General features: G+C 43.4%; 1 protein-coding gene across 20 annotated transcripts in view; it reads right to left on the reverse strand.

Annotated features, from left to right (window-relative positions):
* The window catches only part of Magi1 (membrane associated guanylate kinase, WW and PDZ domain containing 1), a 629,136-nt gene that overhangs the window by 51,329 nt on the left and 552,859 nt on the right, over positions 1-24,948 (reverse strand). For all 20 annotated transcript variants that reach the window (XM_036181540.1, XM_036181545.1, XM_036181547.1 and 17 more), the window contains 2 exons: positions 18,954-19,136; positions 17,343-17,963 (listed from right to left, as the gene is read on the reverse strand). In XM_036181540.1, the coding sequence (XP_036037433.1) occupies positions 17,343-17,963; positions 18,954-19,136 (804 nt within the window). The remainder of the gene's footprint in view (positions 1-17,342; positions 17,964-18,953; positions 19,137-24,948) is intronic.

Here is a 24,948-nt window from a genome sequence, read left to right on the forward strand (position 1 = left end):
ATATTTTAGCTAGGAACAAGCTATAGAATGGAGTACCGTGATTATGGCGAGGAAGAAGTGTGGAAGTGAAATCTGTGCCGACCCTGGGAGCACTGAAGTTACTTGCTCACTGTGGAGGGTCCCGTTGCTTCTTCTGTCTGAAGTTAGCTGTTTCCTGTTGTTTTTCTTGACAAATCAGGCTAAAAGTTAATGTGGACGGGAGATCTAAATGCTAAGCAAACACTCAGGAAGAATTTTTAAAGTCTCTTATAAAGTTTCTGAGACTGCATTTTTCTTTTTAAACATAAAACAAGACAAAAACAAAACACCAACCATGGGTATCTTGGAAATCTTCCAGCACACTGAATGTGCCCAGCTCAGTCTGTCTTTCCCTTTTGGATTTGACAATCTCTAGGTTACCCTAGTAACTTTAAGAGGGCAGAGCTACATGAAAGGGTTTCATCAATAATATCATAGTAAGAGGGTGGCATACAGAAGAGTCACAAATGTAACCGTGGCCTGGGACTCTGCCTCTTCGTACATAAGAGTCCCCAGAAGCAGTGGTCGGAGGAGGAAGAATTCCTTGGACATTCCCACATGCTCTCCTGTCCTGTCTTCATCCTCCTGGAGGCCTCTTCCCTACAGCAGTGCTCTTTGGATTGTAGATTTCACAGACCAGCACATTTTTGTAAACCAGAATTGAGCAACTGAACACAAGCTGCCAATTCCTTACTTTGCAAACTGAGGACATCTTCAGAACAATTTAAAAAGGAGGCCAAAGTCTATCTCACTGAGGACTTCACTGGGAAAACTTGCCCAGTCACTGCTGATTCTTCTCTTTTCACTGCAGCAGAAAGAACCCAAGAGTCACCTCGCTCCGTCAAAAGTACAAAGTGGCAGCACGTGTCTGTGTGTCTGTCTTCTTCTCCCCTAAGCACCGTCCAGCCAGACAAAGCAAGGGCTATAAGGTAAGAAGCCGCCACCTCCAGCCTACTGGTGGGCTGAGAGTGTGACAAGCCTGTGTCAATCCATCTTGGTTACCACAAAGGAGGGGTGCCCTTCTACCCATACATCAGATAACAAGCAGGAAGTCAAAGACACTGCCTAAGGCTCACCCTGGCTGAGCCTCGCCTAGTTGCAGCCTGCACAGGAAGCTGTCACAACTGGCCAAGGCATTTACTTCTATTACTGAGGAGGTACAAGAGAAAAATCAGAAATGGGAGACTGAGAAATTAAGTATCTTCTGCCCAAGTTCAGCAACAAAAAAAGATAATAAAGAAATTGACAAAATTTGCATTTTAATGAGAACACAGAAATTGCAATAAGCAAACACAAGTGGCTATCAACGGGATTCTAAACATGGTTCTCAGAATTGACTCTGTCCTTGAGACAGGTAGCCCACACATCTGCAGACGCCCATTGCTACAGCCGAGCGTGGGAACTGTTACTGGCCGCAAGGTCTCACTTGAATACCAGCCTTTCCCCATTTCTAGCTTTCCAGGGCGTTAAATAAAAGTTGCTTTACCAAAGCAGACTAATTCCACAAACACAGAATTCTATTAATTCATGGGCAATGTTGCTAATTTTAATGCAATCATCTGTCACTTTGGTAGGTGGTATCTACTGCAAAAGTTACTAAGAGAACATAATCCATTTTTAAATTTAGAAACAACAACAACAAAGCCCAAAAGAGGACGGACAATTTTCTATCTCCAAATGATTTTTATAAAACATGGTGTTCATGCCAACAATAGGAAAGTCTTTTTTAATACTGATTTTACAGGGTTAATCATGCCAGGATCAAAGACCATACCAACTGACAGAGTAGAGGCTGAATTAAAAACCCAGGGTGCCGAATGAGGTCAGGAGACAGTGGCACAGGGACCTGAAGGGATTTCCTCCTACTCCAGGGCCTTTTTACTGTATTCTAAGGCAACTCCCTAATGGCCGCTAAGCTGTGGCTGTGAAAAAAATGGTCCTCTGAACCATCTTTCTTCAAACATGGAGCTCACAAAATAGTAGAGTTGTTGATGGCTAAGGTAATATACCGATGAGAGGGCTAGAAAGTGAAGGAGGCATGTGACATGAGCAAGCACACTAGATTTTACATGTTTACTTTCATGTCACCATCCATGAGAGATTAGCGCAGTTCTGAGGTCTGCTGGGTGAATTAGAGTAGTATTTACTATATGTGGCAAGAAAAAAAAAAGGAAATTAAAAAAACCACAAAAATATTATACTAAGGAATCAGAAAGAAACCCAGGTAACAACTTGACACTTTTAAAAAGGCATATTTGAGGTGGCCAGGAGGAAGCTGACACTGTGGAGCCAATGCTATTTTTGAAGACATTACGATTCTACTAATAAGAATTCTAAAGACTGCTGTTCGCAGATAGGGTCTGGGATTAATATCTGAGCAGGATAACAAACAAGTATGGAGCAACACACGAGGTGGAGACCACGTTTGCACCTGTTGGTGACAACGCCAAGACTCCAGCAATTTCTTTTCCCTAACCACCTGTTCTTTTTCCCTTTCCTTGAAAATAGATTTTTTTCTCATGTAATGTATCCTGACTATGGTTCCCCTCCCTCTGCTCCTCCTAGCTCTTCCCCGTCTCCCCTCACCTCTGGATGCACACCCTTTCTGTCTCTCATTAGGGGAGAAATAACCAGGCTTCTAAGGGATAATGTAATAAAATAAAATATAATAAGATTAAACAAACAAACAAAAAACAACATACCAGAATTGGCCAAAACAAACAGAAGGAAAAGTGCCCAAGAGAAGGCACGAGAAACAGAGACCTACTCGTTTACACACTCAGGAATCTCATAAGAACACTAAACTGGGAGCCATAACACACACACACACACACACACACACACACACACACACACACACACACACACACAGGACCTGGTGCGGACCCATGCAGGCCCTCATTCCTGCAAATTCTTTTTTGTTTGTTTGTTTGTTTGTTTGATTGTTTGTTTTTTCAAGACAGGGTTTCCCTGTGTAGCTTTGCGCCTTTCCTGGAACTCACTTGGTAGCCCAGGCTGGCCTCGAACTCACAAAGATTGGCCTGGCTCTGCCTCCCGAGTGCTGGGATTACAGGCGTGCACCACCATTACCCGGCTCTTGCAAATTCTTAATGCAATATGCTGCTAACGAGATTTACCTTGATGGAATAAAGGAAAAAGAATATTTTACAGGGCCAACTGCCTCACATAGTAGGTATGATAGTGTTTGAAATCCGGAGCAGGAAGGTGCCTCTTTCTTTAGTGAGGAGAAAGAAACTATCATTATGGAGTTTCTTTTCTTCTATACTATACACTTTTAATATATGATACAACATCCAAAGTTGCTGATAAAAGTTAATCTTCACCTAGAACTAAGTAAAGGGGGGAAAACCTGTGGGAGAAAAAGTCCACAGGTATTGAGTTTTTGTTAAAACAAATTATATTAATGAAAAAACAGAAAATACCACTTGTTAGGATTTTGAGATGGTAACAATGTACTAGGAAATACTTGGGAAATAGTCCACAGCAGGTCTCTACACATCCATGTACTATATCCATCTGCCACCCCTTCCTATTGGCGTCTTCATGCAGTCTTTGGGCTGCCTATGGACCACAGACAGGTAATATACAACAGTGCAATCAGATCTAAGAAATGGTAGGACAGGCCCATGGCATACTGGAACCAATGCAATTAAGCTAACTGTATTCAAATTCTTCAATAGATCGCTACAAAAGAGATAGGTGGGTCATGTCAAATACTGCCCAGCTCCAAGTCCTTCCTAGACTTCAAAGCTCCACTTCATCAGTTCCCACAGGTGACAATTGATCGTCTAAGGGATATTTGCCAATCTTGTCAGGCAGCTCTGATATCTAACCAGGGATGCTGTTAACCACCTACATGGTGTGGACTCTTAGGAAGGAATTACTTGGCTCATGTGCCATCAGACTCTGCCCTTGCCTCACTGTCACCTGAATGGGCTCCATAATCACCTCCTCCCTGATTCACTTCTCCTCCTCTGCCTCCTCAGACAGGGTTTCTGTGTGCAGCCCTGGCTGTCCTGGAACTTGCTCTGTAGACCAGACTGGCTTCAAACTCACAGCGATCCATCTGCTTCTGCTCCTAGTGTTGGGATTGAAGGTGTGCGCCACCACACCCAGCTTTCTGACTCACATTTCTTCTATGCTACACCACACGGAGAACACATGTCACTCTGGCAAAATTCATCTGCTGGTCTGGACTCCTTTAGGCATACTATGATTTCACTCTTCAAATTCCAGAATTGAACACAAAGAATATCTTCCCTCTTTGTTAGGACCAAGAAGGGGTTAAATGATTAGAGGCGTATCATATTATTAATAGAACAACTAAATTAAGTAGAAAATAGAGGCTGGGGAGAGCCTAATCAGTACTGTGCTTGCCTTGTACCCATAAGGACCCAAGTTAGACCTTAAGCTCTCCTTTAAAAAGCCAGTCAGGTTAACATATGTTTGTAATCCCAGTGCAGAGAGAGGTGGGTTTATGGGACTTGGTGGCAGGCCACCCTATACTAATCAGACAGTTCCAGGCCCCAGTGAGAGATCTTGTCTCAAAACACAAGGTAGATGTCTCCTGAGGAAGGATGAACTCTGGTTTAAATATACACATGTGCACACATGTAACCCGCCTCCTCACATATATAAACACATACACAATGAAATAAAATCAGCTATAGTATAACTTCAGTTGGTTCTATTAAGTGTGAACCTCAAATATACACGTTTGAGTATTTTACTTTCAGGAGAAAAAAATAATGATCAAATCTAATCTACTTTCTACAAAGTTTACACATGCCAATATTCCTCCCGTGAGGGCTCCACTTCTTCCCCCTCAGACTGCCTGTCTGCAAGCAGCAAGCACAGGCTTCTCTCAATTCTCCAAGGACCAGAACCCTGTCTGCTAAGTCATCCCCATCAGATTCAAGATATTCCTGTCTCCTAAGAAAAAAGAAGTACCCCTCCTAGGACGGCACACGCTCAGCCTGTCCCTTCTATGTGCTCTACTTTATGACAGACTTTCTACAGTTTGTCCCCATCTCCAACTCCTCACTCCAGGCTGACTGCCTCCCGAGAACTCCTCAGCTCTGTGCAGAAGGTTCCCCATGTGCTCAGGAGCAGGCAGCATTGTATCCTCACTGCTGTCAGGACCTCGGGACATGCCCCCACTTTGGATTCTGAAATACCCAGTTTGAATTTTCCTATTCTTCTTCCTTTGCACACCCATTCTATTCTTGCTGGCACCTTCCTCTGCTCAGCCTCACCTTGCAGGGGGGCACAGGCCTCTCAAGCTTCTGTTTTGGCCCCTTCCTTTTTATTTTTATTTTTTCCTAAATAATCTCAGTCAGCCCCAGGCCTCAAAGACTGTCCTACCATGTGAAGAGTTGTGACTGTGGTCCACAATGAGGAGTACATTAATTTAACACATTCATACACATACATATATGTACAGGTGTGCACAAACATGTACACAACGTTCTGTGAGTATCTACCTACCTTTCCATAGTGAGATATACTCTGATAAGTTTATATTCTCTTTAATTTAAAATAAAAATGCCAGTGATAGCCTAATATATTGATTTCATGGCTAGCAATAGGTCATACCTAACCGTTTGTAGAACATTCATTGATTTAATAATGGCCCATAAATATGTATTTCTCCTGCCCTTACCCCAGACTCCAGACAATAGCAGACATTCGTGCTGCACTCGGGATGGGGCATTTCACAATGAGTGTATCCAAGAAGGAACACCTGATACCACAGCACGTCTCTGCCCACTCCTCTTCCAGCATCCAAATCCAGGTGAGTACGAGACTCTTATGAGAAATTCAGGGATCATTTTTGACTTTTCCATCTTCTCTTCCTCTTCTTTTCCTCTCCCCTCCCCGCCTCCTCCCCTGAGACAGGGTTTCTCTATATAGCCCTGCTGTCCTGGAACTCACTCTGTACACCAGGTTGGCCTCAAACTTACAGAGATCTTCCTGCTTCTGCTTCCCAAGTGCTGGGATTAAAGGCAGGTGACATCACCACCTCTTTTCCCTCTTTAAACTAGGATCAATGAAACTGGAGCCTGTAAATATTCTAGTCAGAAGTGACTGAAGACACCCGAGAAGGGCGTGTCAATTAAGGAATTCAACTGAGGAATCACTCAGATCAGACTGCCCTGTGGGTATATCTACAGATGACTGTCTTGACTGTGGACTGATGTAGGAGGGCCCATACCACTGTTGGTAGCACTGTTCCTGGAGTCAGGCAGTCCAGGCTGTGTAGGAAGCTAGCTAAGCACGGGTTTAGCAAGCAGCATTCTTTCATGGCTTCTGCAGTACTTCCTTGCCTGTACATGAGTTCCCTGGTTATGAGTGGTACATGTGTGGAATACTAAGAAGGCCTGCCCTCAAGTTCTCACTTGAGTTCTTGTTCTGGCCTCTCTCAATGATGGGACTGTGACCTGGAAGTATAAGCTGAAAAAAATTTTTTTTTTCTCCCCAAGTTGCTTTTGGCCATGGAATTTGTCACAACAGATTGCAACCAGAACAGTAAGGCACATCAAGTGTTTTTAGAACACAAACAATCCGTGCATTTGCATGCTACTGGTCCAGGGCAGATGAGTGGTGTAATACAGAGGCTGTAAGGCCCATAAAGCCGACAACAGTTACTAGCTGACTTTTACACACAACTGTCACCCCTCCTTACAACTCATCCACTGCATCACGCCACTCCCCCTAACGGCCCACGGCACATTGCGCGTGATCGGAACTGTGGTCTCTCGGAGCTGCCGAAGCTTGCTCAAGCCTTCACCAGTCTCTAGTGCGCTCCTTCACACTGGCTAGAGGCATGCTCTGCCAGTGCTAGTGCAAGTGTTTCCTTCCACGGGGTGAAAGCGGACCCCACTATGAACATGGCATTCCAAGTCGCCGTCCCTGTCCCCAGCTCCTGATGTCAGTTATGACGCTCATCTCTAGTCTCCAGCCACACTGCCCTCCTTCCATCTCTTCCTTCCTCCCCTGTGGTGGCTCATGTTTTGCCCACTAATGCAGAGGCGTCTCCCTTCCAAACTGCCCCCACCCTGCCTACTCCTGAGCTTTGATCTGGTCCCAGCACCCTCCTCTGCCTGACACCTTCCTGTTCACCTGCCGATTTTTGTCCCCTTGCACCTTTCACGGAACGCACATTTCAAGAAACCAAGTCCTTTTCTGTTTTCTTTGCAGATGATTCTGTTCTGCTCCCTGTGTCTAGGCAATGCCAGGCACATAATGTGAATAAATTTGCCCCCCTCCCCAAAGAGACAACAAATCATTGTCTTTAACATTCAGAAGCAGTTCTGTAAGTAGCAGCACAGAACAGTAATTTTACTGCTGTCAGCCCAGCCAATGAAATGCTACCACCACTCTTCCAGAAAAGCCGGGGGATGCCACTATTTTTTAATGAGAATGATAAATCTCATACACATTTATAATAAATAATGTGCATATGTTAGGGATATTATACTTACCTTCAAGGGGGATGAGGCCCTCACCCATAGGAAAAAAATTATTCATTTGAGACGTGTCAACCACTCAGTGTTATGAATATTAAGGAACGGGGCTCAGGAGAGGGCTCAGTTGGAAAGGCCAAGCATGAAACCTGAGTCCAATCCCCACAACTCATGTGAAAAAGCCAGCCATGGTAGCACATGCTTACAGTCCCAGTTCTGGGTAGCTGGAGCCAAAAGACCCCCAAGACTCACTGGCCAGCTGGCCAAACCTACTCAGGTGAACTCTAGGCTCACAAGAGACCAAAACCCAAGCTGAAGAGCTCCGGAGGATAACACCCAAGGTTGACTTTGGGCCTGCACGTGTGTACAGGTACACATACTCACACACAAATAGCCAGACATATCATCCAAAATAGTAAATATTAAAAAGAGCATATAAAGGAATGAACTCCAATTGTCCAATTACATCTGACACCACCTATAAATGCTTGAACAAATAAGCAATATACTTAAATTTAAAAATTAAGACAAAATATAATTAAAGAAACTAGAATTCCCCAAGACATGAAAACGAAGCAATTCTTATGCATTATATAATGAAACACAACCAAAATAGAAACATTTTTATATTTATCTCCTATCTCGGTGTAAGTCATCTCAAATGCAAATGTGACCTAACATTTTATGAAGAATTCCAAAATAAAATCCTTGATGACTTTAAGCCATGGCAATAAACCAAAATAACAACTTCAAACTGCATTACTAATAAAGGCCAGAAGGCTCCTTAATAGCAAATGTGAACGCCATCCTGCTTAGCACCATGGAAGTGCAAGAAGTTTGCTAATTTTAACTTGAACAACTTCTAACCACCTTGAAGGAATCAGGCTTCACACTGGATCCAACCAAGGCCTCAACTGTCTGATAGTACTCCAAAACCCAAACACCCTAAGTAAGCTGTGACGTCACTTGGAGAGACCATGCCCATCAACTCAGGAGGTGTCATCAGCTTCCTCTTGAGTGGAGTTCTGACCAACTGTACACTGCTTATAGCTTAGGTGGCAGGTCACACGTTTCATATGCAATTATTTTAGCTGTTATTTTTTTTTATCTTTTTTAAAAAATATATTTATTTATTAATTTTTTTTCATTTTACATACCAACCCCAGTTCCCCCTCCCTCCCCTTCTCCTGCCTCCTCACCTCCCTCCCACTCTACCCCCCTCCACTCCTCAGAGTGGGTAAGGCCTCCCATGGTAGTCAACAAAATCTGGCATACCAAGTTGAAGGAGAGCCTAGCCCTTCCCCAATGTATCAAGGCTGAGCAAGGTATCCCACCACAGGGAATGGGCTCCAAAAAGCCAGTTCATGCACTTGGGATAAGTCCTGGTCCTGCTGCCAGGGACCCCACAAACAGATTGAGCCACACAACTGTCACCCACATTCAGCAGGCCTAGTTCAGTCTCATGCAGGTTCCTGAGCTGTCAGTCCAGAGTCAGTGAGCTCCAACTAGCACTGGTCAGCTGTCTCTGTGGGTTTCCCCATCATGAACTTGAACCCTTCTTCTTCTTCCTCTTCTCCTTCTCCTTCTCTGAATGCTGAATGCCATTTATTGAAGGAGGGAGGTCTTAAATACAGGCTTGCAGTACAATGGGAGAACCCTGGAGGGCAGAAGTTCGCTTCTGATGTTTTTTTTTTTTTTTTTTGAGCTGAGGATCGAACCCCGACTTTGCACTTGCTACACAAGCGTTCTATCATTGGGCTAAATCCCCACTCCTGCTCCTGATGTTTTACAATCTTGCATCTAAGCTGTTAATGCCCAATATGCTGGATACACAGACAAGGAGCTTCCCTTAAGCATTCAGGAGGGTGGCTGTTATTTATTTTAAAGGTAAGATCTCACTATGTAGACCTGACTGGCCTGGAACTCAGAGAGACCTGCCTACCTCTGCTTCCCGAATGCTGGAATTAAAGGCAGGGGCCACCAATGTCTGCAACGTTTTAAATAAAAAAGAAAGTTGTTTTCTGTGTTATGTCTGAGTGCATGCAGTAGCCAGTGCATGCCAGAAGAGGGCATTGCATCACATGAACTGGAGTTACAGATGGTTTTCAGCCACTATGTGGGTGCTGAAATTGAACCTAGGACTTCTGCAAGAGCAGTAAGTGCTCTTAGCCAGTGAGCCGGCAGTCCAGCCTCTGTTTTTAATTTTTTTTAAAACTTTACTTGTGTGTGCATTGTTCACGCATGTGTGAGTGTGTAGGTCAGAGGACAAGTTGCAAAAGTCAGTTTTCTCCTCTCGTCACGTGGGACCCAGAGACTGAAGTCAGGTTGGCAGGGCTGGCAGCAAACGCTTTTACCTGCTGAGCCGTCTTTCAGTCTAGTTGGGTATAGTTGAAAAATTTTAAATAAATCTCTGTCATGGTTAGTCTTTACCATCAACTTGACATCCTAGCCATGAGTCAGCTGAGAAGAGGGAGTTCTGATTGAGGAATAGTCTGGATCAGATTGGCTTGTAGCCATATCTCTGAGAAGAATTTTCTTGGTTGTTGATTGATGGGAGGGCACAGTCCACTGTGAGCATTGGTAATCCCTGGGATGGTGGTCCTGGGCTGTATAATAAAGCTGGCTGAGGGGCTAGAGATGGCTCAGCAGTTAACAATCAGGCCAGTGAATCCTATGGCCAGTCATGGCAGAAAGTGTGGCTCGGGTGTAAGTTATTTTCTCCCAGAAGTGAGGCCTTGGATACCCTTTATTTTACCATTTCTCTTAACTGTGTACCTTGGAACAGAAGGAAAAATATGACAGTGAGTATGACTTCATACTTAGTGGAGTTCTTTTTTATTATGCAAGGCAGTAATACCAATATATCCAATTGATTCTTTGGCATCTTAGCTTACAGATGCTCTTGATCAACACAATTCCCTGTCCTTGTGAGCAGTCTGACAGTACTCAGGCTTTGCAAACAACCGGATCTGAGTTGAGATCCAGGTGATGGCACTGTTTTGCTGCATGGTGTGGGTTCTTTCCTCCAGCTATCCCTCTAGTAATCACATCCCAGGAAGCTTGGCTAAGGAGCGCTGTTCAGGAAACACGGCCTGAGATGTCTCATTTGTTCATTCAGTACATGTGATTTTTGTGGGTTTCTTTCCCCTTAATGAACCAGAGTTGGGATTTCATAAAAATAGTTGTGTATAGGTTTAAGCATGAAAATTAAGAGAAAGAGATGCTCAGAAGAAAGGGAGGCACATCTCTGAGCATGGGTGTAGGCTTCTTAAAGAGCTGTAGAAACTAAGACATACCCAAGTTACGGGTTCCTTAAGGAAAAGTCAACCATTAATCCATGTGATTTTTCTGAATAACTCTCATAGGCCGGGCTCTATTTCAGGTAATAGGATAAAGTACTTACTGAGTTCCAGCTCTCATAGAGACCCCAAGTAAGTACAAGGAACCTGTCCCTTACCTGAGGTGATACTTTCTGAGGGTTAAGTCATTCAAAGTCTGAAAATACTAACTTGAAATTTCCAAGAAATAAACAAGTCATAGGTATTGAATTGTATGCTGGCAAAAGAGACATGCATATTGTTCTAATTATTGATTATTATTGGCTATTATTGGTCTCATCTGTGCTTAACAAAGTAATCTTTACTGTAAGTATGTGTATACGTACATGGGAGGGAGGGTACTAGCCGGGCTATAGGGTATGCACTGAAGGTCTTGGATGTATAGCCTAAGGATAAAGGATAAAGGAGGAAACGTGCTCTAAACACTAGGACTTTAAAATTTCTAAAACCCAGAGAACAGGGAGGGATGGTGATTGATGCCATTTCACTTTATGTGCATGGTCAGAGCCAGCCTCTGAGATGAAAGGATCTCAGAGCAGAGGCCAGAGGATGTGAGGAATGGAGTCCTGAGATTCTCTGGGAGAAGAAAGAGCAGAGAGTGGATATCACATGGCAGGGCTTGACATAGGACTGTGGAGTTTGCACTGAATGATGGGAAGCCGCTCGGCTGTGAGAAGGGCCTTGACTTGACTTTAATCCACTCCAGCTAGAGTGTGGACGGAAGCACCCGAGTCCTCTTCTGAGGCCAGCACAAAGCCAAGTGCCGTAAGGGTGCCTGGCAGAGACCAGGGAGGGGTGAGATGTACTGAGCCTGGAGATCTAACAGGGAGAGGGACAGCATTTGGGAGGAGAACATGTAGTACTCAACTAGATCAGGGTATCACTCTGGGAACAACCTGAATTTCCCTTCCTGGGGCCTTGCAGCTCAGTGTGAGACATTCTGGCAGTCAAACACTTAAGTGGTGCAATTTGCAATTCATTCTCCAATCCAAGACCAGAGGGCAAAGAGAGGAGCCTGATCACCCAGTTTAACTCACAGCCAGACAGCTCACTGTGTTCCTAATTATGATGGGTTTGCACCATTTCAGAAGCAGCACACAGAGTAGATACACACTCATAGATGACACACACACACACACACACACACACACACACACACACACACACACAAAGGCATATACTTACACTCATACTTTCTCATACACACAAACATATACACACATAAGTGGATAGAAAGGAACCCACATACACAGAAGCACGCACTCACACACACAGGCACAGTGACACACACAGATACATACACATATGAGCATACTTATATACACACACATAAAGCACATACTTACACACAAACACAGACACTGACACTAATGCTGTGTTTAGACGACTGAAACTTTTTTTTTCTTTTTCCTTTTAATGCCAGAAGCTTTTTTTTTTTTTTAAGCATAGTGTTTAAGCACAAATCTCTGCACCCCAGATTCCTAGTTCAAATCTTAACCAGGTATGCAATTTGGGGAAAATCTGACACTCTTGAGAATTCAACCTCTCCTAAAACATGGAACTAATACTGCACCATTTTCAGAGGGCTCCAGGACTTCTATGTCAAGTGAATGCAAAACGTTAAGGTCAGTGCCTGGTGCAATGGCGGTTTGTTGTCTGAGTTATAAATCTTCTGCATGCTTTCCCAACAGAACCAGAACCCCTGCTTTGCCCCTCTGTGACTCAAGTCTAGCTGGAGTTTCTTTCCACCCCTCACTCCAGTTCCTCCACATTTTCTTTCATATTGTAGGAGGCAGTAAACAAGCACCTTCATTTTACAGAGGCTCCCACTTAGAGGGGCCCTGCGCATGACAGTAATTCCGGTTTGCCTGCAAAAGTGAGATGTCACTAGGTTTAGTGTGTGTCTGTGTTGGAATGTGTGTGACTGTACCATGCTAACATGTCTGACCCACAGCAAGGACTCAGCCACTGTTTTCACATCTGATTTTCCCCGAAGTATGTATCATTGCTCTTCTTCAGTGAATTGAGGAGGTTACAAAGCTATATGGTGTGGTGATATTGTGTCCCCAATATATTGTGCACCCTAATAAACTTATCTGGGGTCAGAGAACAGAACAGCCACTAGATAGACATAGAGGCCAGAAAATGGTGGCACACACACCTCTAGTCTTAGCATTACGAAGGCGGAGATCCTTCGGATCTCTGTGAGTTCAAAGCCACACTGGAAACAGCCAGGCATGGTGACACACGCCTTTATCCCAGGACATGATGGCTGAAGCAGGAAGGTATACAAGGCATGAGGACCAGGAACTAGAGCCTTTTAAGCTTTTAGCGTTTAGCAGCAGTTCAGCTGAGATCCATTTGGATGAGGACACAGGTTTCCAGTCTGAGAAAACAAGATCAGCTGAGGAACTGGCAAGGTGAGGTTGGCTATGGCTTGTTCTGTTTCTCTGATCTTTTGGCATTCACCCCAATACCTGGCTCCAGGTTTGTTTTTATTAATAAGGTCATTTAAGATTTGTGTTACAATATGGGTAATATTTTTCTGTGACTTGTGGATGAGGCAGTCTACCTTAAAACATCTGTGGTATAAGAAAAAAGGCACAGATCCCACCTTCTGGGAATCCTAAAATTTCATTACTTAAGAATCAGATCCTAAAAAATAACTTAGTGGCTTGACAAAAAAAACTCTGTACATGACATGGTTCACGTACACTATGGAGCAGACGCCCCTTCCGTTACTGTTGACATCACTGGAAGAACTCTGAATATGTTATGGTTCATGTACACTGTGGAGCAGACCCCTCTTCCATTACTGACGTCATTCCCGGAAGCCAGTGATGACCTCCACCCAAGAAAAGGACTTGGCAATATTAGTAAAACGCCATGGATGGACCACTAGCAGCTACTTCTTATTTACCTATATCATGCACACAAGGCACTCTCTTTTGTTACATTCTGAATTAAGCTAAGGGAAGGTGAGAGATGTGTCTAAAAGCACACACAGTGAAGGCAGGAAACAGGTTCAGTTCAAATGTTCTTCTGGCTCCAACTCTACTGTCTTGTCTCCACAACAGTGGAATCATTCTCCTTATGAAATGGGAGCCCAAAAGGTCCTCCAGCTCAAAACTTGCTTTTTCTTTTTTGGATGAAGAAGGGAATGTTGGGGCAAGAGGTAAAATGCTAAGGACACAGCTTAACCCAGAGACCTGCTCACTCCTGACAGACCCAGTTCAGCTATATTTCCAATAGATGCTTCCTCTCCAAAGCACAGCACACATTTTCCCACATTCACAAAACACTGTGGCAAAACAAAACACTGTCAAACTTCAAGTCAACACAGAATTATTTCGGAAAGAGAAGCACAGAGGTGTGCGTTAGCTGAGCAGGCAAGGCATTGTGTGCTGTGGGGGCATAGGTGATGTGCTGACTCCCCTTAAACATAGGAAAACCTGTCCAGAGCAAGTTCTTTAGCACATTGAAGAACTATTAATTAACCACTCAAGAAGTCCTTCAGACTCACACCGGCACTCAGAGGCAGACTGCTGACTGCAGATGCTGGTACAATTTTAAGCCGCAACAGAAAGAAAGCTCTTTCTTATCTGCACAGCAGAGGGAGGAAGAGGGAAGGACACACTTGAAAAGACAGCACAAGGAGGGCTGTGCCTTACAGACAAACCCAGAGCGGGAGCAACAGCAGGAAGGACATCTAGTTGAGACGCTAGGGACAACCTGTGACAGTCCCAGCCAGCCAGCCTGTGGGAGAACAACCCTGGCAAATCCAAGCCTAACCCCAGAAACTGACTCCGGAAATGAAGAAAACCTGTTTCACCCTCTGCCTTATTTCCCTCCCCATGGAAAGGAAGTCAGAGACATGTACACACACACACACACACACACACACACACACACACACACACACACACAGTAAATTTAACCAAGGACAACCATCAAGAATGAACATGAGACTTAGGAATGAAAACAGATGCCACCAACATCCAATTCTGCCACCAAGGAAAACAAATCCATTTTATAAGGCATAGGAAACCCCATCCTCCCAACATGGATGCTAGAGCACCACGGACGATGTGAATTTGATGAGTGAATCAATCTGTTTACCAGAAACTATGACAGCAATGAGATTCATGAGCAGTCAGTGAGCTGACCGCTCACTTCCTCATCTCACCCAGCTGCTGTCATGCTTCTTCATCTAACATTCTCTTTACACCCCCACCACACGGAGGGATGATTAAATGTCAGCCCCGATGCAAACAACTAATGCATGGCACAAGCAAATATATTTTTATGCTTTTGAGAAAGATTAATAGTAGCTGGCAATGGCCTGCCAACTGCAGATGTACAAACTTCCCATCCTACACATAAATCAAACACAGGGTGTATGGCGCACTTTACAGACTGTCGCTATTACAGTGATTTTAAATTACTCAGGTTGTAGAGTAAACCATGTAGATGTTGACTAATGAGGCAATATATTCTGGATCTTTCCATATGAATGTTATAAAATGCAATAGCATCAACAGAAAGACAGTCTCAGGAATTAAGAAAAGATAGACTTAGTTAAAAGAAGGGGTATATATTTCTATCATAAACTCTTTGCTATTTTAGGCAAATACAGTATGAGTTGAGTTAGTAGATTATCACAAAACTATGTTTTGGTACCTTTAAAAGTTAATCTAATGATAGAAAAGCCCAGTACACAATACACTCAATAGAGAAGAAGGATTAAAATAGGTTGGAGAGGAGACTGGCTGTGAAATGCACAGTAGTTGGATCAGAGAGAGATGCCTCTCTGTGAACAAGTGAACATGTGAACAAGTATACAAAAATCAACATTGTTCAGAGCTAAGCTGGCAGAGCTCGAGACCAGGAACAGTAGAACCAGAAATGGGGTAACAATTCGCTTCTACTAGTAGCTGCTACTTTCCCATCCAAAGGAAATGGTAAAGATCAGATGAGATCTGTCTACATGAACCCAGATCACTTTTAGGGATCGGCTTTCTGGGTATCAAGTGGTCTCAGAACCAGAGGAGGGCTCAAAATGTACTAGAGTGTTTTGCCAAATCAGTTTGCACAATGTTTTTTTGTTTGTTTTAAAATTTAGACAGGGTATCACAATGAATCTCTGACTGTGCTAGAACTCACTAGGTAGACCAGACTGGCCTTGAACTCACAGAGATCCACCTGCATCTGCCTTCCAAATACTGGGATCAAAGGTGTGCGTCACCATACCCTGCCTGCACAATGGTTCTGATGACTGCTCCCGAAAGTTGGAAGAACATTTTAACCAACTCAACAGCTGTGCTGTGTTCTGCGTTTCCTTCAGTGACCCTAATCACTCTGATAACACAAAACGCAGCTTCAAATGAGCACCTTTGTTGTAAAGAAACCACGTTTGATAACTAATCTCCTTTCTAAGGGCTCAACTATGTTATGCATGAAATGTCACATTGAAGAGGACGGGGCGGGGAAGGGAGACAATCTCAGGCCTTCTGTGAACAAAAATAAGCTACAACTAGTTACAAGTTCACACCCCAGTAGTGAGACATTTCAATACTGAAATTAAGAAATACAAAGAGTGCTACTGAGGAAGAAAATGGGAGGCTTAGGCAAGGAGAAAGAAGGAAGCTTAATGCTGAGGCTAAGATGACGTGAGTTCTATAGCATTGTTCTAAAAGGAGTCAGGTGTGCTAAATGCTAGGGTTAACAACAATGTGCAGATGTGTGTGTTGGCTCACAGAACTTAACGACCCATGAAAGAGAAAGAAATGAAGATAAAAGTCTAAAAGGATGGCTCATGATAACAATTAATAATATTGACTGTGATAAAGGCTATCACAAGACAGACATTCAGGAGAGATGTCGTGGATGTGTCAATGGTTAACTTAGATAGTGAGATAGATAACTCCCTAGGGAGAAATCCGGGAGAAACTGGGCCGAGGAAATAGAAAGGTCCTGAGGCGGGAAAGGACTAAGGCAGTGTGGCTGAATTCCAGTGGAAGCAGCAGAATAATGAGAACTGAGGCTGGGAGAGTAGACTCAAGGGGACATTTTTTCAGCCTGGGAAGGCCAGGGCCAGGAGTCTTACAAGAGAAATCGTACTTGCTTTTAAGAGACAAATCCTACTTATTTTTACAAGATGCAGGATTTGTTTTATAGAGTCAGTCTAATTCTATGTATGCAACACAATATATAAACTTTATTGTGAAGAATGTTCAGAGCAACCAAAAGACATTTGCAAAGTATTTTCAAATGCCTAAGTAAAAGCGGCCTAGGGCTAGTGATGTAGCCTGGTAGCACAGTGCTTGCCTAGCATGCTGAAGGCCCTGTGTTCAACTTCTAGTGTCTCAAACAGGAAAAAGAAGAACAACAAATCTTTAAGAAACAAAACAAAGCAAAGAACCCTCAAATAGTTGAAGACTAGCAAGCCAACCAATGCATTTCAGACTTCCAAAGCAAAAAACAAAATCAACCTACGTACCTCCTCGTTGCACCAACAGTGTGACCTCGCTTCCCTTTGGACACTCAATCAGCATATCCACGACTTGGTTGTGTGTCAGAGCCTGCACGTTCTTCTTCTTCACTTCCACAATAAGATCCCCTTCTTTGAGGCCTCTGCAGCGGGGACTGTCCACGATCTGCTTCACTCTTTGGCCACCCCCACTGGGACTATCTGCAATCGTAAAGCCAAAGCCCATTGGCCCTTTGACTATGTGAACGGTTATCAGCTCTGGCTGCGTGGCTATGGAGGAAGCCAAAGAGACCGTGTCATTGGGATAACCATGAGAACTGTTGGAAGCCACGTCTGCAGGGCTGCTTGGCCTGGCATCCTTCATGCTGCTGACTTTGCCGGTTTTACTACTGTGGCTTGCTGGTGAATCATAGGTCTCTTGTCCATTTACAATAATTGGTTCTTTGTCCGAAATGGCCACCGAGGTCACTAAACTTGTATTAGGGTCATCCGGGTCAAAAGGCAATGGATAACCTCTGCAGAGTTCAAGGTCCACACTGGCACCAATAGGAATGGACTGGAAGATTTTTACAACTTGAGCATGTGTGTGTCCCAAAACACAGGTGTCATTCACGCTGACAATTACATCCCCTGTAAAAGGTGAGGGAGGAGGTCAAACAACAGCACCAAAAAACCTTGCTGCAATCACATTCTCCTAATGTTCAGAACCCACCGCCTGACATTCCTCACTCAGTACAGGCCTGTTCTGAGCTAAAGATGCTTGAGAGAGGGACTCGCTGATTCCTCCTGAGAACTTCACCTAGACGACGTTCTCACAGGAGAAGCAGCATTCTGACTTCAGTACATCCTCATTACTATGGATAAGAAGCCAACACCAGGAGGAGTCGATACACACTGACCTTGTTAAACCTGACTTCCCAGTCACTTCTCTATTCTAGCCCAAGCCTGTGTGTCCTTGTCACATTCTTACAACCTACTCTGTTTGCTGTACCAAGTGCTGCACATCATCTCTGGGCAGCTATTTACTTTTGAGGGTCCTGTGTCACAACCCACTCATTCTTTGTATTTAGGGTGGCAGTTTCAGAGTCAAGGTCTCCCTATGCAGCCCAGGCTGGCCTTCAATTTGTGATCCTTTTTCCATACCTATCTGAGTGCCTTTATAGCTGGTTTTAAACTCATCTTAAATGAATGCAAATGCTTTCCTCTTATTGATTTATCTTTTGTGATTCTAAGGCCCATTCAAAATCCTAATGAAGCAGAAGTGAGATTTTAGTTCTTCTGTACCTTCAATATGAAGTTGCATGAAACAGGGTAGGGGTGGGGTATCCACCAGCCAAAACCAGATTGGATATTTTAACTGATAACACTGGGGTTTTAAGTTTAGAATTCATTTATTCAAATGGATCTACATTTTTGGTAAATTACTACAGGTTTCTAAAGTCAAAGTACTTTCAAAGGTTTTCATCTGGAATGAGGATGTAGGGTATTCTAAGAGAAGGCTCTAGCTCACTGCCAGGTGTGGAAAAGACACATCTAAAGGAATCCTGATGCTGTCTGCCCTTGTTCAGATGTGGGCACAGGCCTTACCACATGGAACATGCTATGGCCATGTGGACTCACCTGTCTCCATCTTGCCATCCAGGGCAGCGGGACCATCTAGGACGAGGCTCTTGATCTGCAGGAACTCATCAGGTTCATCCCCTCCAACCACTGTGAAGCCAAAGCCACGACTGCTTTTCCGTAGCTTGGTGTGAATGAACTTGCCTTTCAACTCAGAAGGGTTTCTTGTAAAAAAAGGTTTGCCTGGTTTAGATTAGAAAGAGAAAAAGACAAGGAAATTCATCGTGAATATACCTGTGAATGAATTAAGGATGCTATGAGACAATGCAGACAGCTGTTCAAGAACGAAGATTGAGGCCTTTGGACACAGAGGGGCCTCTGGGGGATCAGAGATGACTCAGAAATTAAGAACACTTGCTGCTCTTCCAGGGGACCCAAGTTTGGTTTTCAGTGACATATCAGGTGTGGAGGCAATACAGACTCCATCTTAGGGAAGGGCCACCATCTTAGACCACCTGCTGTACTCAGTTCCAGGAAGGACCTCAGGAACGTGCCATGACAACTCGAACAGATGCAGGGCAGTATGCTCCTGCAGACATTCTGTCTGCGGCTTATGGCCCTTGAAGATATCTAGATAATCCTGCTGAGCAGCCCAGATAATCCTGCTGAGCAAGTTGTGGTTAATTGCCAAAAGTCTAACCTAATAGTTTCAAATGTGGTTTCGTGCCCAAAGCCTAGACCAATAGTTTCAAAAAATCACTTTGCCCAATATCCCTTCTAGCCAATCCCAGGTTGACAAAACATGTAATTCCCGGCTTGCAGTTTTTCCCTATAAAAACTCTCTACCCCTGGGCCTGCTGCTGCCACCACACTTCCCTCCATCTGCTGCTGTTCAGTGGCCCAGGTTTGAACCTAACAAGAAAAGGACCTTTATATGCTTGCATTGGAAATGGGCTCCTTGGTGGTCTGTGGGGGTTTAAAGAAATGGGTATGACAGAGGTAGTTCACAACTGCTGTAAGTCCAACTCTAGGGAATCTGATGCCCTCTTCTGTTCCCTATGGGCATCTGCACATACATGGCATGTTTATACACATCTACCTGCAAACAGTTTTAAAACTCCTCTCTTGACTGCAGGAATGAGGGTGAGCCTGCATACCCTGTTTAGGAGGGGGGTATCATAGTTATACTGTCATACATTGAGACTGTCTTTCTGTCTTTCAAGACAGGGTTTCATGTAGCCTAAGCTGGCTTCCAACCTCTTATACAGACACAGATAACTTTGAGTTTCTGCTTTTCCTCCCTCCACCCCTCAAGTGCTGGATTACAGGTGTGCAGGGCAGGAATCCAACCTAGTGTGTCAGAATCATTGGGCATTCTCTCAGGTACAGCTCTGTCTCAGGCATGTCAGCTTCCAGGTCCAAAAGAAAAGAGAAGAGGACAAAATACCAGTCTCAGGATTGTGACATTCTCCCTGAATTTCAGCCTACAGGGTTTCACAGCTACTGGGCTTCCACAGCCTCCTTAAAGGAAGCTTCTGGTCTTTGCTTTGTGCCATAGTTTTCTTTTCTATTTTGCAGTGTTTACTATAATGTGCTACTATGGACATAGCTTCTAAGCATAGGGCCAATGGAGCAGAAACTTCAGTTTTTTAACCAAATGAAAGGCTCCAAACAAAAATCCATGGATAATATCAGGTCACCAAGTGTAGCTTGACAAAAATGTAGTGTCACTATTTGGAAAATTAAAAGTCATTACTTCAAATGGCATTCCAAAGTCAATGGACTTGTCTTATTTGGTGCAGCTTGTAACATTCTGAGAAATAGCTAACATGTATTCATTGCTAAGGTTTATTGCTTTTAACAGCAACAACAACAATAACACCATCACCACTACCTCTACCACCACCACCACCAACAAAAACCTTAGGGCATTTGGCTTACTTAGAGTATTTAAAAAAGCAGCAAAAGCAGAAGCTGAAACAAAATCCCCAAACTAAACTAGTTCCTACAAGAGCCACATAGGTTCAAATTCAGCCATTTTCCTGGAAAGGAATTACTTAGCAGTTCTCACTCATACTAAGGTTTCCCTGCTTTTAAGCATGTGTATATGTTCATATGCATGTCTGTATATGTATAGGTGTATTCATGTGTGTGGAGGCCAGAAGACAACCTCAGGTTTCATCCTCAGAAAACTGTCTGGGTCCTTTGAGACAGGGTCTCTCACTGGCGTGGAGCTCAACAATTAGGTTAAGCTGGCTGGTCACAGAGCTTCAGGGATCCTCTTGTCCTGCCCCCCAGGGCTGCCATTAGAAGAGTGTATCACCATGTCTAGCCTTTTCCTGTGGGCTCTGGGGACCAAACTCAGGGACTCATGCTCATGGGGCAGTACTTAGCGTCTGAGCTAGAGCTCCAGATATGTTCTAAAGATAAATAACACTAAGGATGTTTGTAAAGCCAGAGAGAGATATATTTTATAAGCTTACTTAAAAACACGTATATAATATATATGTATGCATGTGGATGCATATGCACATACATACACATAGCTTAAATGGAGTTATACCACATGGGGTGATAACACTCGTAAGAGCCATAGAATAAAACCCCCAGTGGCAGGCATAGGGAATCTCTCTCCAAGCTGTTGATCAGAAGATTACAAGAGATGCCCCTAAACAATATAGGCTATTGGCACTGACCTTGGCTGATCCCAGAATTTTAAGGCAGGTACCTATTGCTGAAGACAACACATGCTTTGGTCACAGGACTTCAAAGAATGGAGTTGGAACTGACCTGGAAAGGCCCTCCCTGAAGACGGGCTTTCAAAGTATCTGAAGGTGCTACACAAGCTGCCAAGGAAGCAAAGTAGTCACTAATCCTACCCAGCTGTAAAGCCTATGAACCACAACAATGGCCAGCCTGGCAAGATACCCTCAATGGTGCAGTGGTTGCACTTTCCTCCTGTGGGTAATGAATAAGCTGTCTTTTTGGACTTAAGACACATTCAGTAGAAGGGAATCTGTGCCTGCTGTTATCACCTAGCCAGCTACCTACTGGCTGATTAGATCACAGGGCCTGGAAGAATACCTACTACTGCTGTATTCCTGAACCAGTATGATTTCTAACTGTATTCTAAATAACTAAATACTTATCCTCATGTCCAGAGATAAGCACAGTTCTTTCTGCTCACCAACAATACTTCTTTTAGCCAAGATTGAGACTATTCCAGAAATACTAACTGGTCAGAATACAAAAAACCTTGGGGTTCCTAGTCCCAACAGATACATCTACGACACCACCTCTATACCCAAGGCTCAGTGAACATCAGGCAAGAGGAGCAGAAAGATCTTATGAGCCAGATGACCAAGACCCCTGATGCTAGATAGTGCTTTCTGTTTATGATGGAAAGTTGCACTTGTGAAATCTCAACCAGCTAACATGCAAATGTCGATACAGGAAATTCTGCAAGGCCTACTTCTAGGGCTAAAGGCAATCAGTGGCTGCAGTGGGGGGGGGGGGGGGGGGAGAGAGGGAATGAGAATGAATATCAGTGTTCTTCATGTACAAGTTCCTGATAAATTATCTAATCCCAAATTGTCAGTCTTAAACACATGTACATACAAATGACACTAAATGGACTCAATAGGTTATATCGATATGTGTGTATATAAATATAGTAGTAGTAATAATAATAACAATAATAATAATAATGAAAGAGGAGGTCATGGATTTAAGGGGTAGTTGGGGACATGGGAGGAAATGGAGGGAACAAGGAGAGCTGAATAGAAATGATGTAGATACAATACTCATGTATGACAATCTCAAAAAAATGAAATAAATTTAAAAATTGTATTTCACAACTAACTCACAAAGTCATATTTAGGCTTCACTAAGTCCTTCTCTGTATCCAAGAAGCTCTTTGGAATTTCTAGGGTTATCCCAAACAGTGGCCATTTGACTCTTTCCTAATTTCATTTGCTGTGTCCTGCCCTTGTTACAACCTCCTCATCTGCTCTATTTCTTTTCTCTCTCTCTCTCTCTCTCTCTCTCTCTCTCTCTCTCTCTATATATATATATATATATATATATATATATATATATATATATATATATAAAAAAGAGGATGAAAAAGAAGTTACCCCATGCACTTAGCAGCCTTGGCACTCAGTTAGGAAAGTTATTTTTGGTTAGCTATAACTAAAAGGCTTAAAAAGGTCTCTGGGCACACACACAAATTTTAATTGCATATTTTTAAGTCTCTGGCTCTTACAAAGAAGGCTCCTTCAAGTTGGCTGTAGTCAGAGGTCTGCTCACAAACCTCTCCAGTGCAGTCCAAGGCTTATTGGAAACTCAATGAATGGCAGTCCTGTAACTGTGGTTAAAGAGAGGCAAGATTTAGCAGGATTTGCCAGGCACAGTCATCGGCCAAGGTGTGGGGAGAAGGATGGCACCACCATCCTTCTGGGAGACAGCTCCCAGGCCAACACCATGTGAAAAGTTGAGAACAGGGAGAAGGGCTCTGAAACTCACTTTGGGATATGGAAGTCAGATGGCCTAGGTCTTAGAGAAGAGGCTGAAGGAGTCTAGAGAGCTTGACATCAACAGCTGCCGATGGGCAGTGACACTTCTTGGACCATGTTAAGATGGGCAAGGTCTCTGCAATAGTTCGAGCCCTCTTTCCTGCTTTCTTTTTGTCCTAGAATTGTCTCCTTTAACATAGTACACATCGCACTGACTAGCTTGTTTTCCTGTGCCCATGCTGAAGGAGCACTGTACGTGCACTAAACTCACAAGAATGTCAAGCTCCATGGAGACCCACTTGCAGATTTAGGGCTTAGAATCTGAGTCCTGTCTGATATGTATGAGATGCTCCAACAATTTCTGTTGAAGGAATGAAATGCTAAGGAAGGGCATAATGAACAGACTCAGCAAGATGCTGAGAACTCTGACAAGAAGTGACCATATCGGTACCTTTCAGTTCTATTATAGGTAGAGTCAGAACATGTGAAAATGCACCATGTAGCTTACTGAATTATAACCACTGAGACAAAATCATGATTTCTGTATTAATGCATATTTTATCAAGTTTAAGGTATCAGTGGGCCATGAGTTAATGTGAGTTGGGAATTATTTTCTCCCACAAGCCGGGGCATTTGATACTCTTGGTTGCTGCGCTGTGGTCTACTCCATCTACTGAGACACTAACTTCTTGGGGGTAGTTGTAAGACTTGGTTGTGTATTTTTTTAAAAAGATTTATCTATCTATTTATTTACTTATTTATTCATTCTTTTTTTTTTTTTTTAATGTATACAGTGCTGTGTCTGCATGGCCAGAAGAGGGCACCAGATCTCATCATAGATGACTGAGCCACCATGTGGTTGCTGGGAATTGAACTCAGAACCTCTGGAAGAACAGCCAGTGCTCTTAACCTCTAAGCCATCTCTCCAGCCCTGATTGTGTATTTGTAAACTCATCTGAGTGGCTGTTAAAAAAGTACTCAATTTAGTTCTTACCCACTGAATGAGGATCTTCTGGGTCAGAACTCTGCCCTTGAACTACCCGTAAGTGTTCTCTGACAGGTCAGAACTACTCTAGGCTCTGGTACTTGGATTTCTAGACTGGTAGCTATCTACCATCACTTACTGCAGCACTGGAAATACTGTGTATTTACACCGACCTATATGGCAGTCACTACATCATGTAAGTAGATATCAAAGCCTGGAAAGGAGGCTAATGGCCAAAAAAATTCAATTTTTAATTTTTTTCAGTTGCAATTAATTTAAACCTAAGTGACATTATCTAACCAGTGACACTTTACTAAACAGTAGAGCTTAACTCATGAAATAAAGCGCTCCACAAAAAGTAGAATGATAAAAAGTTATGAGCCAGAAGTTCACAGATTCCTAATAATAACTGCATTTGTATATACATTCTACTACTTTGTGACAAACCTCTCTTGTCTATTTGAGTATTGCACATCTACAGAGAGACAGAGATGGTACCAACTTCACATAATAGTTATCAAGAATTAGCAAAATGGATCATGGATAAGAGTTT

Source organism: Onychomys torridus, chromosome 3, assembly GCF_903995425.1.
Source record: "Onychomys torridus chromosome 3, mOncTor1.1, whole genome shotgun sequence".
NCBI classification, from domain to species: Eukaryota; Metazoa; Chordata; class Mammalia; order Rodentia; family Cricetidae; genus Onychomys; species Onychomys torridus.